Source organism: Macrotis lagotis, chromosome 1 (assembly GCF_037893015.1).
Source record: "Macrotis lagotis isolate mMagLag1 chromosome 1, bilby.v1.9.chrom.fasta, whole genome shotgun sequence".
NCBI classification, from domain to species: Eukaryota; Metazoa; Chordata; class Mammalia; order Peramelemorphia; family Peramelidae; genus Macrotis; species Macrotis lagotis.
The window spans coordinates 311,105,202-311,123,291 of record NC_133658.1 but is presented as its reverse complement, the minus strand read 5'-3'; the positions used below and the strand labels follow the sequence as shown (position 1 = coordinate 311,123,291).

General features: G+C 32.5%; 1 protein-coding gene and 1 pseudogene across 3 annotated transcripts in view; one reads left to right on the top strand and one right to left on the bottom strand.

Annotated features, from left to right (window-relative positions):
* Window positions 1-18,090, top strand: part of PHKB (phosphorylase kinase regulatory subunit beta) — a 256,778-nt gene that overhangs the window by 44,594 nt on the left and 194,094 nt on the right. For all 3 annotated transcript variants that reach the window (XM_074211412.1, XM_074211413.1, XM_074211414.1), the window contains 2 exons: window positions 363-501; window positions 11,532-11,631. In XM_074211412.1, the coding sequence (XP_074067513.1) occupies window positions 363-501; window positions 11,532-11,631 (239 nt within the window). The remainder of the gene's footprint in view (window positions 1-362; window positions 502-11,531; window positions 11,632-18,090) is intronic.
* On the bottom strand, window positions 7,360-7,796 carry LOC141505517 (nuclear transport factor 2 pseudogene; annotated as a pseudogene).

Genomic DNA, 18,090 nt, shown 5'->3' with positions numbered 1-18,090 from the left:
CAAAAGAAGATCAGTGAAGCAAACCATGAAGTTATGTTAACTTCTAAATTCATTTTTCTAGTTTTTGAAACTACTGAAGTTTATTTAACTCACTTCTTTCTATCCTATCAAAAGACAGTGTTTCAAAGGGAAGAAAAAGAAGTCCCATTTAAATTGAAGTGATTTTATTCAAGCTAATTTTTTTTATCTACACTTTAGTCAACATAAGTTTTATGATGTTTCCATGTTACTCTCTATGTAATTGAGAATCAAGGAAAAAAACTTAGGGAAACAGGACATGATTCTAAAAATAGGGTAGAGCTTTTTGTCTAAAGAAAATGATTAGATTTTTTATTCATTCTGAGTCATGTTTTCAATTTTAGTCAAATCAACGGTGCTGCTGTATCAAAGTCCAACTACTGGCCTCTTCCCCACAAAAACTTGCACTGATGACCTGAAGGCCAAGGTTCAAGACAGTCTGTACTGTGCTGCTAGCGCCTGGGCATTAGCACTTGCATATAGGTAAGTGGATTTTCTCATAGCTCCTAATCAAGTTACATCTTTGGAAGCCATTTGCATTAGTCATTACTTTCCAGCTCACTCCCTTTTGTTGGCTAACTGGGGACTGGATCTCAGATCATCTTAATTTCCTTCCATGCTTGATAATTCAAAATTCACCAGCCTAGATTGATGCCTTATATGACATTTTTGGAGACAGAACTGGCCATTCCTTGATGCTTGACTCTTTCCCTCAGAATTAGTGGAGTACCACACAACCTGAACAATACTTTATTTCCTGACCTCTATTTCTCACTTCTCTGATCCAGTGGTACTGAGTACTTCCAAGACCTGTTGCAGCCTCAGTCAATTTTTGCCTTTTGGATTTGAGAGGCACTGAAAGAAGGGTAGAGGTTAGAGTATAGAGTTGAGCTCTCTTTGAGCTGAACTCTGCTGAAGCACAGAATGCTACTACCTGAGAAAATTTGTGTCACTTGGACTTTAAATCTCAGAGCCACTGAAGGGAGAAGGTAGGCTTAGGGTGTGGAGCTGAATTATATTGCAAACTCATGGGTCATCTTGAAAGGTTCCTTTTCTACAAGGAGCATATGTGATGGGTAGTAGGAGAGAGTAGTGAATGAGTGAGGTTAGGCATTAATGTTTATCTTGTTTGCATTCTTGATGTCCTAGACTAATGAAAGAGTATATAAATTGCTTATCTCTGGTACATAATTTCTATTTTGGAGAAGTTTGAGAAGTCATGAATGGCAGAAAAGTATCTAATCTTCCTTCTTGTTGGTCATTTCAAGTCCTTTCATTTAATATATGAGGAAATTAAAAAAGGAAGAGGCATAATCCCAATAATTTTGGCAATTAGAATCCAAATTCCTTGATGGAATCTTTCTGCTACATTATACCTTCTCTCCAAAGCATTTAAATGTGTTCTTTTTGCTTCCATAGTGAGTGCTATTTTGAATATTTTGTTATTGATGTTAGTCTTGTTCCTGTCATTAACATCTTTGAAGGAGGGAATATGCTCATGGTATGATCTCTAAGTTAAAGGGAAACAGAAAGTTTAGCATCAAACTTGATAGAGTTAATAGATCACTTTACCATGCCATAAGTAATACACCAATGTATCTGTCTTTCCACAGCATAACATTGACTATTCTTACTACCTTTGTTTTCCTTGCCAATTTGATGAGTATGAAGTAAATTTTCATAGCTAGTTTAATTAGAATATTTTTTATTATTAGTGATTGGGACCATGTTTCATGTAGTTTTTAATAGGTTTGCAGTTCTTTTGAAAATAATGCTTATCTTTTGATCACTTAGCTATTATGGAATAGTTTTTATTATACATAGCTGAGGTAATTTTATATTGCCTGAATTTCCCATTAAATCCTTCTCCTTTCTTCACCTAATGAATCATTGATTTCATCTAACAAAGAAGGTATTTTATCAATACCATTTAAAAACAAATTTACTCCTGGTTTTTAAAGCACATATTTTCTTGCTCTTCAGTTGTTTTTCTAGCACTCCCTTAGTTGATGTTCTTCATGCATAAACTTTTAATTTCATTTCAACAGCATCTGCTATTTTTATGATATCTTCTATTTCTTTTTTAGTTAAAAATTCTCTCATACTGATAGGCATACACTCCCAAGTCAGTTAGTCATAAAAAGAAAGGTCTCAGCCCAAAATATTTATAGCAACACTTTTTGTGGCAGCAAAGTACTTGAAAGAATGTAGTTGCTTATTGATTGGGAAAATAAGCTAATTATACTTCATGTGGTATGTAAGAAATGATGGATGATAAGATTTCTGAGGAAGACATGTATGAACTTATATAAAGAAATATAAACAATAAAAGAACAGCATGCACAATAACTACATCATTGTATGTAAAAACAATAACAAATTAGAAATTAAATGTTACAAGATTATAATTACCATTGTTATAAAGAAATAAAAAATAAAACTTTCTGCAAAGAGTTAAGATAGATTGTGTATAATAATGTTAAACTTATGTAATATATTGATTAGTTTTGCTGAATTGTATTTTTAAAAAATTTGTTTATTCTTTGAAGGGATTGCTCTGTGGGATGATGTGGGAATTGAGATATTGGGAAATGAAGGTGGTTTAAAATCAAGAAATATCAATAAAAATTCTCCTTCTAACCAAGGTTGTGAATCAGTTAATCAACAATCATTCATTTTCTCCATCTTGTCAGATACTATGAATTCAAAGACAAAAATGAAAGATTTTCTACCCTATAGGAGCTTACATCTCTCTGAGGAGATAATATATATGTATAATATATATTTATAATTAAATATATATATGAAAAATATGTTTAGAGTCTAGTAGTTTTTATTCATGTGCAAAAGTCACATTTAGAGTTGGAATTTTTATATAAACTGAATTTTTGCCAGATAACAAGACTTTGTAATTGAAATTTATTTAGGAGTATACTTTATGCCTTGTCCAATTTAAGATGGTGAAAATGAAATATACATGGACTACCTTGAGTGGAAGATTTATATTGCAGCATGGGGTACCTACTCCATTTTTCTGTCTTATTAAGACTTATCCAAATTTCTGTCTGGTTTGGTCTTTAGGAACTCCAAGAAATATTGAGGTATCAAAGTAGAAAAGTGAATGTCATTGTGAGATGTTAGAGTAGAATATTAGTAGAAGTGCCTCCTTACCCCTCCTCTGACTACTTTTGATTTCTATGGCATTTTACTACTTTTAAACTCTTTGACTTTTTATACTGACAAAAGCAAGTTTATTTAGTCCTGTATAGAGACTTGACTTGAACCTGGTCCTTGCTGATGCACCTGGATACAAATCTAGATGCTTTGTTGTCTTCTGGATCTTTAAAAAAATTTTCTTTAAATATATGGAATAAGACAACATTTCTATAATGTAGTATGATGAAAAAGATGATTGTACATGAACTGTAGATCTGTTATGTATAACTTGCTGTTCTTTTAAATAAAAAATATTTTGTAAATTTCTTTTAAAAAATCATTTTCCTTTCCCTCATCCCAAAGGTAGCTACCATTAAGGATACATGTAAAATTATTCTATACATACTTCTATTTATCACTTCTTTTTTTAGATGCAGATAGCACTATTCTTCATAAGTTCTTTTATGGTTCATTTTGGGTATTTATAATAGTCAAAGTAACTTAATGTTATTCTTAAAACAATATTCCTAAAACAATTACTATATACTGGAACTTCTCTATGCATAACAGCTTTAAATTCCATCTTTTCATGAAAGAACAACAGGTCTGATATTGAGGGCAATTTTATCTTCTAACCATATACCTGGATTTCTAAAGGAAAAGGTTTTATTTATAAACTAATTCAAAGAAAATGCCACATTTCTAGGGAGAACCCCTTTCCCTAGTTAGTTCAAAGTCTCCTTAGGAGTATTGGCCATCTGATCCTTTTAGAGATCAAATTTTGGGGGCCTAATTCATACTTCTGGAATGAGAAGACTATATATAGTATGTACATAAAAGTGTATATAGCCTTATCATAAAGTCATGTAAAGGTACAAAAAAGTAGGGGGATCACAATAAATTATTATTGATAGTAACAATTCCTTTATCTAGAACTTTAAGGTTTGCAAACCCACTGTTGTTTTTACAAACACAATTGTGTTCTATCACATTCATGTGACAATCCCTTACTTTCTAGTTCTTTGCCAGCTGAAAAAGAACTGCTATATTTGAGATTGATTTCATGAAGTTACTTTTTGTTTAGTTTTCATTGAATGCCTCAAAAGTTAGTCTGGAATTAGGGGGAAGGTGGGTCTGTGGGGGTATTTACACCAAGCCAAGTCATGTGTACAAATGAGGGTTTTGATAACAGCTTACACCCTAGGACAATTTTAGTGTTATTATGTTTCTCTTGACAAAGACAACTTACTTACCAACCAGTTCACTCTACTCACTCCTTGACTTTTATTTAGCCATAAAAATAATCCAGGGAAGAATGTGATCGCTTCTGAAATTTCTCAGCACCTTACATTCTGTGACATAGAGTTGTCTTTGTTTTTTGCACCTAATTGTTTAGTGCAGGAGAGACAGCTATATATGAGAATGATTTCCAGGGACATGACAAGATAGTTTCTTGTAGCTGCTATTTGTACTCTTTTCTGACTTAATAAGTAAATACTGCCCAGCAGTATTGTTTCTACATGATGATTATCCCCCTTCAAACAACCTAACTTAATTTTTATAAAAATATCAATCCATTTTATATATCCTGTTTTATATATATATATATATGTATATGTATATGAATTCTTTCCATTTTTTGAAGGATATTTGCAGTCTTCTAAAGCAGAAGAACCAATCAGAGGTACTTCCATTTTATATCTCATTTTCTTTTTTTTAATTAAAGATTTTATTTATTTTGAGTTTTTACAATTTTCCCCCAATCTTACTTCCCTCCGCCCCACGAAAGCAATTTGTCAGTCTTTACATTGATTCCATGTTGTACATTGATCCAAATTGAATGTGAAGAAAGAGAAATCATATCCTTAAGGAAGAAACATAGAGTATAAGAGATAACAAGATCAGACAATAAGATATCAGTTTTTTCCCTAAATTAAAGGTAATAGCCCTTGTTCTTTGTTCAAACTCCACAGTTCTTTCTTTGGATAGAGATGCTATTCTCTGTTGCAGACAGCCCCAAATTCTCCCTGATTGTTGCACTGATGGAATGAGCAAGTCCATCAAGGTTGAACATCACCCCCCATGTTCATTCAGCATTAGTTCATGCAAATCCCTCCAGGCCTCCGTGAATTCCCATCCCTCCTGGTTTCTAATGGAACAATAGTGTTCCATGACATACATATACCACAGTTTGCTAAGCCATTCCCCAATTGATATATCTCATTTTCACTATCAAGTATGAGGAAGGTATAATAGGACTCCTTACTGAAATGGAAAATATAAGAACTTTCTGGAATAGCAGCAATTCTATCCTAGAGTTTGTGATACAGAGTAACATAATTACTCACATGCTTTGACCTGGACCCTAGATTTTGACAAACCGATTTCAAGAGGTTCAGAGAAAGGTTAGATAGAATCCCATCAGAATAAAATTCTTTTTTTTTTTTTTTAGGTTTTTGTAAGGCAAATGGGGTTAAGTGGCTTGCCCAAGGCTACACAGCTAGGTAATTATTAAGTGTCTGAGACTGGATTTGAACCCAGGTACTCCTGACTCCAGGGCCGGTGCTTTATCCACTATGCCACCTAGCTGCCCAAATAAAATTCTTCAGAATAAGTCAACACAGGGAGGGTGAGAAGCAATTCAGTGAAAACTTGAAATGACCAATATGCATAAATGTACCCTAAGATTTTTGGTAAGACTGTGAGTTGGTCCATCCCTCTGGAAAGCATTTCAGAATTATCCAATGAAATTGATTAAAATATTCTTACTTTTGAAGCTGAGATCCCCTTTTCAGGCCTATGGTCTTAGGGAATCAAAGAGAAAGTTTCCCTATTTATCAACAATATTTATAGCAACAGTTTGTGGTAACAGGAACTAGAAACAAAGTAGATGTAAATTATTTGGGAAGTGGTTGAACATTGTTTAGGAGGTTGTTAAACAAATAGTTGTCCAGGAATATGTTGTGTCGTAAATAATGGTAATTTTGAATAATTTATAGAATGCTAGGAAAACTTAAGTAAATACAGAGTAAAGGAAGCAGAACCAAACCAGTATATAAAATGTAAATGAGCAAAATTGCAATGAGAAAACCAAACTTTATGCTTATAATTAATAATTTTCTGAAGAAAGTGGAGAAAATGCTTTTTTCCTCTATTTAGAACATGGAAAGTGTTGGGGGATGTGGTAGAACTATGCACGTATCAGATTTAGTTGCTGTGTTTAATTTTGCTTTTCTTTATCTTCTTGGTTTTGTTATAGGAGGTGGATATTTGGATTAGGTAGAGAGAGGATAGTGTTCATAAATCATATTGATGTTAATAAAATTAATCACTTTTTTTGCAAGGCAATGAGACTAAGTCACTTACCCAAGTTCATACAGCAAGGTAATTATCAAGTGTAAGTGGTCACATTTGAACTGAGGTCTTCCTGACTCCTGGGCCAATGTGTTATCCTTTGCACCACCTAGCTGCCCCAATTCATTCATTTATTCATTCATTCATTCATTCATTTATTTATTTATTTTTGCAGGGCGAATGGGGTTAAGTGGCTTGCCCGAGGCCACACAGCTAGGTAATTATTAAGTGTCTGAGACCAGATTTGAACCCAGGTACTCCTGACTCCAGGGCTGGTGCTTTATCCACTGCTCCACCTAGCCACCCCCAATTAATTATTTTTTAAAAGAAAAAATAGAATATGGGAATAGGATCTCAGGTAATCAGTAATGAAGGTAAAATCCTATAAGAATGTCAGAATCCCTTAAGGTCAGAATATTTTGAGGTTAATGAGAATTAAGGACAATAAAATTTGGAGTTATATGTCTTTTTTAAATTTTCATGGTTTTATTGTATAATGAGGCATTGGAACATCTGAACAAATCAAGATCTGGGCTGCACATGCAGCTGTTGCTTTCTCCTTCGTTTCTTTGGGTTACTAGAGCAACTTGTCAGTACATTAAAAAAAAAGACAACCTTTTGCATTACTTAGTCTTTCTAAGGCATGTTCTGGTACAACACAAACTTCTCCTGTTGGATGCAGCTAGTCTAATGTCCAAATATCATGCACAACACACTCAAATAGTGGTGCCACTGCCACCACTGCAGTGTCCACCCACCGCGGCCTTGCAGGCTTGTGTAATCATTTTTGGAGTTTTTGGAGGGGCCTGGGGAAAGGAAGTGTGAATGATATCGGAAAGAGGAGAGAGAGAAGGAAACAGCGTGGGCTCCTGGGGTAGAGGAGGCTCAGCCAGAGTTGTGCAGCGCTAGCCTGAAAATGTTATTGGTGTACACCCAAGCATCATTGATGTTCTTTAATAGAAATATCTGGTGGAATCCCATGATGGGATCTTCATCAGCCTTTAGCTGCGCCACCACCATACTGAGTATGCAGCTGTCAGGGGTGAGTTGGTGGTCCTGAGCTATGATGCTGTGCTTATTTTCTGAAATGGAAGGCTAGACAATTTCTCCACAATGGCTGCTTTGCCTTGGAATTGCTGCCCTTCCCATGTAAGGCAAGATGTATCAATATATATTGCTCCTAATTGGGTTCTGTCATTATCAAATAACTGGTAGTAATGTTGCACAAAGCTGAATCCAATTTGCTCCCAAATCGGGTTGTCTCCCATTCTGAATCTTCATCTAGCTGCAGAAACTGACTGGCTGGCACGATGGCAGCAGCAGCAGTGGCGGTGGCAGCAATCGAGCACGGTCCCAAACCAACTGCCCCCCCCACAACTTCTCTCTCCCGCCCCGAGCCCACTGTACTCTGATTTGGAGTTATATTAATGGAAAGAGGAGGTTTAAAAAAGGAGTAGTACTTTGTGCTTATATGGTTAGAATGACAATTGAGAACAGAAGAAAAAGATGTTTAGCTTTCATATGCTACTAAAAATAGTGCTACTGTGAATATTGGTTCAATTCTTGGAGAATGATTCTTTCAATTACTTTCCAAATTTACTAGATTAACTTTATATTAATATGTCTATATTTTCATAGTGCTTCTAAAGTTGCCATCTTTGCCAATCTTATGAGAATGAAATGAGCTATTTCAGTATTGTTTTAATTTGTATTTCTCTTTCAGGGATTTGAAATCTTTTTTTCACGGTTATTGATTGTATTTCTTTTTACAAAATGAAATTGATCCTATCCCTTGGCCATTAGCTTTTTGAGAATGAATCTTACTTTTGAAAATTTTTGTTGGTTCTCCATAATTCTGAACCTCAGCCTTTGATAAGTGGAATTAATCAGTCTTGAAAGTTAAGGAAATTTTGATCCGAATCATATGATTTGATAAAGGGACTGGGTAATGGTTTGCCAAATTAAGTAGCATAAGTTTTAGTGTAATGGGAAAAGGGAGATAGGTACATTATGCATTATAGTATTGGATTTGGAGTAAAAGGAATGATTTTGAATCCTGGTTCTGTCATTTAGTTCCTCCCTATGTTACCCCAGATATGCACCTAGCCTCTCTAGATCTCACTTTTTTTTTTAATTTGCAAAGTGAGGAAGCTGACCTAACTGATCTCTCTAAGGTCCTTTCTATTTTAAAATATATAATCTCACGAATAAATCTTTATTAAACAATAAGTTGGTTTATTTTTTGTTTGCTTGTTTGGAAAAAAGTAATTAGATATTAATATTATAGACAATATTTTAATGTTGTTTCCTGTGTCATTTGAAGGAAGTGGATACTTTATTACTGTGATTATATTTTTGTAAAGAACATATATTTACCATAATTCTTTAAATTCAAAATTTTTTAAAGGAAAGAGATATTGATATAATTTTTACCATTAAGTGATCCAGTTTCTGTAAAGTAAAACAGAGTATATACCTGAAGAGTATCACAAATTTAGATTTGATAGGAACCTTAGAGACCATCTAGTTACATTTTGTTATTTTACAATGAGGAAACTGAGGTCCAGAGAGGCTCATTGACATGCCTGAGAGGGATGCAGTTCACTCTTCTAACTTAGGTTATTCTGGGTATTCCCCAATTGTAAGTTTGTCATTTCTTTATAGAGGGACATCTATGGAATCCTGGAACCAGCAAAATCTTTAGTCTCTCACAACCTGCTCATGTTTTATTTAAACATAGACTTTACACTAAAAATTGAGTCCAAGAGTTTTCCAATGAAAACAAAACAAGAGACAGCAAGAATTTAATAAAATAAAAATTTTAATATTTATTTTTAAAATTTAGATCATGTATGTGGCTAAACTCCAGTTAATGCAAATAATTTGCTTCAAAGAATCTTTGGTCAAATATTGTTTTTACAAAAAAATAGACAACTCATTTGTCACTATTTGCTTTAACAGTTGAGTTTTTCTACTTTTACTTTTTTCTATTCAAATGGCAAATAATAGCAATTATGTAATCTTTAAGAAAATAGGATTTGTATTATTTAAATTGAATATAATAGGATTTGAGATAGTGAAAGTATTAAATTTACTTTTCACTTATCTGAGAGTGTGAATGTTATTTTTTATCACAACTATTGCATTTATTTTTGGCATACTTATTACTTTCTTTGTGCAGCTAGGGGATGAAAGGGGTATAATACTTCACTAAGAATCAATAAGACTCATCTTCCTTAGTTCAAATCCAGTCTCAGACACTTACTAGCTAGCTGTGTGACCCTGTGCAAGTCACTTAACCTGGTTTAGCTTAATTCCTCATCTGTAAAATGAACTGGAGAAGGTAATGTCAAACTGCTCTAGTATCTTTTCCAAGAAAACCCCAAAAGGGGTCATGAAGAAACAGACAAGACTGAAAAAACAACCAAAAACCAATAAATATTGATTTCTCCTCCCATAAGATATTTATTCATCTTTTAAGCTTACCAATATTCTTCTTACCCATTTCTACTCTTTTTCACAGATGGGGCCTAAAGAAGAACGTATATCAGTCAATTCTGAAACTTGGGATAATTGTTACAAGTTAATGGATTCTATATAAAGGCTTTAGATATTACTAAATATACCCCATTGTCAACAATTGAGTGGCTTTTTACATTAACAAAATTAAATCCCTAGTGGAATTTAGTTGTATATCCCCTTATAAATTTTAATTTCCAGTACACAGATGAGCAAACTAAAGAAATAAAATTTCTAGAGGCAAAGAAAAATGCAAACTGAATTCTATTATGGAATATTATGTAGTTTTTTCTTCATGTCTAGCATTGTTTTCTTTTTTTCAAGTTTATTTGTATTATCATAAGTTTTATTTAATGCTCACTAAATATGGGGGCAAGAGTAGTTATTTTTTATACAACTTAGAAAATATATACTTAATACACATGTAGCATATTTCAGATATATTTTAGGAAGAGCTAGGGGTAAGCAGAATATTTAACTGAGTCATCATCTGTAAATGCTACTTTCTCTATTGTTTCCCGATTTGAAATTTAGCTCTTTTAAAATATAGGTGACTGACAGTGACCTTATGGTAGTACATAGTAAAGCAGACAACACGGTTCTATCTTTCATTGTCTTAAAAATTTGAGGTTTAAATGGGAAATTTCATTTAAATAATTGACAAAATGTATATTATACAAGGAGGTCGATAACAAAGAGGCTGACTTTATATACAATAAACTATTGATAGTTGCACTTTTTGTAATAGCAAAGAACTGGAAATCAAGTAGATCTCCATTTATTGTGGTTTATTAATGTAATAAAATATTATAAGAAAAGTAGAAAAGCTTGAGAAGATTTATGTAACTCATAAAATGTTATATAATCAGAAAAGGAAAACAATGTGCACAATAACTACCTTGGCTACAGTGACCAATTATACATTACAGCGTAAATACAAAGAACAATTGTAATAAAATGAGAAACTAAATGCTTTAATATCATAATGATCAAATAACCCCAAAGAAATATGAGGAGCAGTATCCCCACCTTCTTTGCAGAGATGAGCAATTATATATTTGGATACTGTGTATGTTAGACTTTTTTTGTTTAGTTTTTGCTATTCTATGTCTAATCTCTTTATCTCTCTCTCTCTCTCTCTCTCTCTCTCTCTCTCTCTCTCTCTCTCTCTCCCTCTCCCTCCCTCCCTCCCCCCCCTCCCTCCCTCCCTCCCTCTCTCTCTCTCTTTCTGTTTGTCTCTCTCAAAGGGCTCCCTGGGAAGGGAGAATGAAGTGGGATATATTTGGAAATATAGTTTTTATAAAAATAAAAGATTCTTTTTTAATGAAGAAAAAGTAAAAATGGTAGTCTTTAGCTGTGACAGAATTAGTGGACATCACTCTAACACAGGATTAACTGAATAGTTAAATATTTAATTATCTAAAGCACTGCTTTCTTTGCAACTGCATTTCCAATTTGTTTTGTGAATTATCTCTCTCAACCAGACGCATTGATGATGACAAGGGAAGGACCCATGAGCTGGAGCATTCAGCTATAAAATGTATGAGAGGAATTCTCTACTGCTACATGCGCCAGGCTGATAAGGTAAAACAGTATAGTATGGATGGAACTTCTCATTTAATTTTGGAAGAATTAAATTAATCATTAGCAATAACATTTTCGGGGGGGGGGAATACCTTTAAAAAGCAAAGCAGCATGATGGGACAGTCCAGTTAAGTAAAGACTATTACTACCTCCTGAGCCCACTTTTTAGAAAGAAATAAAATATTTTCTCAGAGTCAATTAAGGATTATAATTCACACTTATTTTTGTCACTTTATTAATTTTTATAGTTCATATACTAAAATTTTTTACTTGAAATGATCAACTTGCTTAGTTTATAGGATCATATGGAAGACTCAAGATCTTTATTATTCTAATAACTATAGAAATAGCTATATATAAAAAAGAGAAATTTATATGTGTATGTGTGTATATAAAATACACTTTCTATGATTGCCCAATGACGTTTGAGCCAACACAAGTTATTTTCAAGTAGAAAATGAAATCACCCCTTCCACCATTTATTTGAAATAGATGATAGCTTTGAGATTCCTATGCTAGAATAGCCAGAAAATATAGAACAGTCCAAATTCAATTCTTTTTTTTCTATGCCACTAAGTTTGTTTATTTTGCTCTACCTAGATCCAGGAAATGTGGGGATGTTTTTCTTATTCTTATGTGTTTCTCCAAGTCTTAATAGATCTCATTTGTAAAAGTTTTTTTTAATTTTAATTTTTTTCCAATTTCATGTAAAGACAGTTTTCAGCATTCATTTGTTTCCACATATTTCTGCCTCCCTCCCTTTTCTCCCCCTTCCTCAAGATAGTGAATAATCTGATATAGGTTCTACATTTACAACCATACTAAACATTTCCTTATTAGTCATGTTATGAAAAAGAATCAGAACAAAATGGAAAAACAAACATAGAAAGGAAAAACATAAAACAAATTTTAAAAAGTGAAAATAGTATGCTTTGGTTTGCATTCAGAATCCATAGTTTTTTTCCTCTGAACATGGATGACATTTTCCATCACGTCTCAAAATTCAGTTCTTACAGATTTATCGTGGAAAGAACATTGAACTGAGAACCTGCAAACATCTGCTGCTTACAATACTATATGTCCTTGGGCATGTTACTTAACCTTTCCTCAGCTTTATTCTCTCGTAATTCCTCTTTTGACAGAATGAGATTGAGTTCTAGAACATTTTACAAATTCCTTCTTTCTACTGAACTTCCTGTTTAGCACTGGAGAAAATAGAAAGTAAGATGTAGTCCTCAGGAAGCCTCCTGAGTATCTTGGGGATATGATATAAATATAGATGATTATTGTTTTCTATAATATTTGTTAAATGAGTTAAAATGGTACAGAACCAAAGGCTACTACTTGTGTTCTATGACTTTATTAAAGTTGATTGACAGACACTGTGTGACTTTGAGAAGTTACTTAACTTTATTTGCCTCAATTCCTCAGCTGTAAAAATAAGATGGAGAAAGAAATGGCAAACCACTTCAGTAAACCCCAGTTGGGATGAGATAGATTAAAAGAGACATTATTCAATAGTACATCAACAACAAAAGATATATTCTTCACCATTTGTAAAAATTGTGATGAAACACCTGGTTATGTATAAGCTGCTTTTTCAAGAAATCAATGTGAATTCTACAATCTAGGTTTTTAAACATGTGTTATTGACCATTTTACTTTATTTTAATTTTCATTGGAGTTTAGAAATAAATGTTTCATATGTGTATATATATATATATGTATGTCTGTATGTGTGGATTCATACATACATACATATATATATATATATATGTATGAAGTTAAACATTACCCTTTTCTCATAGGAATTCTTTACCTTTTAAATTTCTTATAAGTAGGGACCATAGGAGTAGTTAGATGATACAGTGGATTGAGTACTGGCCTCAGAGTCAGGAGGACTGAGTTCAAATCCAGCCTCAGACACTTAATATTCTCTTAGCTGTGTGACCTTGGAAAAGTCACTTAATCCCATTGCCTTGCCAAAAAAAAGAGTGGGAACCATGCTATATATAAACTTCTAACTTTTGTAGTTATCTAACATGAAGCAAGGCATATAATAATTATTTAGAAATCAATTGCATATAATATTTTAGATATATTATATCATTCACCACCTTTATATTAGATTTTAATTTCTCTATTCTCAAAAAATGAAAGACTAGAAAATTATGATTGTTTTTATTTTTTTTTGCCTTAAGATCTATCATTGAAGATAAAAGTTTTATTTAAAACTTTAAGTTTTATTTTTTAATCACTACAATATTCTGCCTTGAGAATTTACAAAACAAATTAATTTTTCATTAGTTGATATGGAGATCTGAAATACTTACATTTTGTCCATCAAAATTAGACATTTATAATCACTATTAGTGAATTTTTCAGATTTTATTCTTAAATTAAAAGTGCTATTTTATAGAATACATGAAGTAATGATTAAAGCCATTCTTTTAACTGACTGGGAGACATGATGGAAGATGAGAATCTATCTGAATATGAAAAATATATCAACTTAGATATATTGGGTATATTTAACTATTAACCTTTTTTCTCTCATAAGCTGTTTTGTTACCAGTGTCTGATATGTACAATTTATGCTCTGTTGCTTCTCCCTCAAGAAGGATGTCAAAACCCTGAATTTCAAGTAATTGCTAAACAAGTTTAGTGCCTTGAACCCCATCTGTTTATTTGACTGAAACATTTGTTAGATGGTCTTATTCAAGGAATATCCAAACATTGTTCTGTTATTATGTAGTCATTTCTGTTTCTTTGCAGATTCTGTACAGATTTACCTCATATTAGCTTGAATCCTGTATACTAACATGAATCTGTCATTTCCATTCCCCTTGACATATTACATTATCTGGACCATTCTGCTAAAATCATGTAAAAACAGATTCAACATGAATTATATAAAAGCATGAATCAGTACTTTGAGTATAATATTATATGAAATATTATCAAAAGTAAAATGTTTGAATTTAATTACAGTATGAGATCATAAGTTATACTAATCCACATGTCAAGGTTAAACTATTCAAAACTATAGTATATATTTATTCAGCCTTACATAATTTAACAAATCATTTACAATCTTTTAACATTATACTAATTATGAGTCATTAGTAAAATCTACTGATTCATTTTAAATATATTCAGTTAAAGACTCTCCTAAATGTTTTATATTGTTTTTTGACATGACCATTCCTTCTCAAGGGTTCTATCTGCAAAGTTCCATCAAATTTAAAAGACTTGGGATATATATATATATACATACATATATATATATATATATATATTTTCAGGTGAATAATTTTTTTTGGTCACAGTAAATCTTGAAATTGGCATGGTGGCCCTAAAAAGCACTCACTTTTGAAAATACGAATTCTCTGAAGTATTGGCAGAGTTATAATATATACCAAATAGCAGAAAGTTTACTTTAAAAATATACATTTCTAAAAATAAAACAAAACTCTGAAGATCTTTTCTGTACTTTTAAAGTTCTGTGTGAATTCTGTATCACTGTGACCGAGTTCCCAAATTCTTTGACTTAATGTAATAGTTATTGAAAACAGCTATTTCTCATCTCCCCTCCCTATTTTATTTTATTTGTATGTAGTCAAAATGTTTGAAGTTACTGCCATGTTGGTGTTGTTTGTGACTTAGTACCTTGAAACAAATTAGAAAAGTTGAAAGTTCATTGGATCTTTGGAAGCTAAATTTTTTCTTGCAATATTCCTTCCTTCCAAGGAAAGATCCTCTTATTCATTCCAATGAAAGATTGACTATTTAGCACCTATTTTTCAAAGCACTGTGTTAGACAATAGATAATTATTGTCCCTTTTTTTCTTCCCTGGAGCTTGACTGTTTTAAAACATGAAAAAAAATACTCTTTTGTTCATTCAGGTGAAATATCTAAGTCAAATTTATTTTATCTCTCTGCTAGTGAAAATAAAAGCACAAATGATTTGTGTTACCTATGTTATTTAGAACCACAGGTTTTGTTTTTGGTAATCTGGAGATAAATTTGTATGAACTTATATGGAATTGGTAATATGGGAATTTCTTGGAGTTAAATGCATTGAGAGGCAAATTGAACCCTTGGGAGCTTATTAGGATCTGAGAGTAAGGTTAAAGAGAAGAGGATTCACTAATATTTATCCTTAATGCTAACTTTTGTTTCCATTAGTTATTGCCTTGCTGCTTAGATATATTCTTATTCTTTTCATATTTTCCCTTGAAAACTTAATGAAGTAAACAAAAACATACTTTCACATATGCATTCCTATTGTTCCTTTAGACATACTTCATCTCTTTCTTTACATTTTCCAAATGCCTAAAAATTAAGTATTTAAAAATCAAGAAGAGAATAAGTATGTAGAGTAGTGCTGGCCAGATTTTTTTAATATCATATCCCTATCAGTAAAATATATTTTGAGTAGGCATTCCCAATATGTATATATTTACTTTTAAAATAAATTATATGCATGGATTGTTATAGGAATACTTATACATCTAAAATTTAGATAATATAGAAAGTAAAAATGAGATAAGATGAAATAATATTAGAATTTAATAACAATAGTAATAATAATAATAACTAGAATTAATGGAGGAACCATTGAAATTTCAGTAAGGGACTTGAACAGACAGATTTACCCTTTTAGAAAAATCATTTTTGGCCACTTTGAGGAGGATGAATTGGAGAAGGTATAGATTTGAGACAGGAAGATTAGCTAGGTGGCTAATTCAGTAAATTAAGTAAGAGATAATGAAGGTCTGAACTAGGGTGATGACAACATGAATAGAGAGAATTTGGATGAGTTGTTCCATAGGTAGAAATGACAAGATTTGATGTCTTATTAGATATTTATTGTAAAAGAGTTTGTGAAGAGTTAAAGATAATACCAAAGTTGTGAACCTGACTGACTGGGGATATTATGATATCCTAATGGAAGAGGAGTAGATTTGGGAGAAAATATTTGTGATAAGAGCTAAAAGTAAATCTCAGTCCATCTGTATCTTTTAGTCTTATGTGTCTCACTTGATTGCACCAAAAATGAAAAGAGTGGTATCTTATTAGATACTGCACTGGTATGCTGAGTCTGCTTCCTGAGAGAAGCATGCTCTAGCATACTAGCATACCTCTAGCAGTGAGGTGTTCTGCAAAGCAGGGTTAGCAAGGTAGGTGAGGTAAAGAATGGGAATTTTTCTGATATGGTTACTGGGTGTGTCTGGACCATTTAGGTTATAGATACTCTGAATGGGATATCCATAAGAATCCAGTATTTGGAGATGGGAGTGTGAAGTCAGGGTGGAGAGTCAGTAGATTTCATGGGTAAAGGGGGTGGATGGATTAGAATTAGAGATAAGCCCTTAATTAGTTATGACTGGGAGCATGGGATATGACCCATGTTCCTGCCCTTTAATCGGTAATCATATATCACTTGATTGCTGCTTAGATATATTCTTATTTGGTCACAGTGATATTATATTTACAGAATTTACACAGAACACAGTTTTCTAAGGATACATGCCTCCATTTGGGAGTCTTTAAAACCACATGTTTTGAGTACTTGAATAGCTACTTAAGAAATATTTATTAATTATGATAATGTTGGTTAATTCATGCAGGAATTTGAAATCTCTCCTGATTATAATTGATCTGGATGTGCAGGTATCATTAAAAAATTTATAGTATATGATGATAATAAAGGTCTCTAACTTTGTATTGTATTATAACATAGAGCTCAGAAGTATCGGATATCTCCTCAGATTTCTTCACGCTTTAAGTTAAACCTTATATGCCAGAGGAAACTTTGAGTAAGGAAAATGACTCTTATGCTTGGGGAAATCATCAAAGACTTCTTGGAAGCCACAACTCACACTCTAAGATTTGGGAAGTTTGACAGGTAGATAAGGGGAAAAAGTACAGTTTGGGCATATGGGTCTATGCCTATATTAATGAACTGAGGTGAGAGATGACAGGTAATGACACAGAATGCATGTGAAATTAGGCTGCAGGTGTTGATTGCAGCAAAATTGTGAAAGGTTGAAGGCACTAGAAGCATCAATACTATTATATATACATATACATATATATGTATATATATACATATGTGTATTATATGTATATATATATATATATATATATATATATGTGTGTGTGTGTGTGTGTGTGTGTGTGTGTGTGTGTGTGTGTGTGTGTGTATTTTACTATCTGGAACTCCTTAATTCTAGAATTTTTTTCCAGGTGGGATATCTCAAGTGTGCCTGGGTAATGGCTCCAAATATGCTAGATTGCCTTTTTGTCTAAAGAAAAAAAATGTTTATTTGCAATGACAAACTACAAGGGAAAAGCAAGCTAAAATTTCTCAGCAGCATTAAGTGTATCATTTTTTTCTGTGTCGACTTTAGTCTGAAAAGTGAATCCTTTAATCGTTATTTCCAGCTCTAACT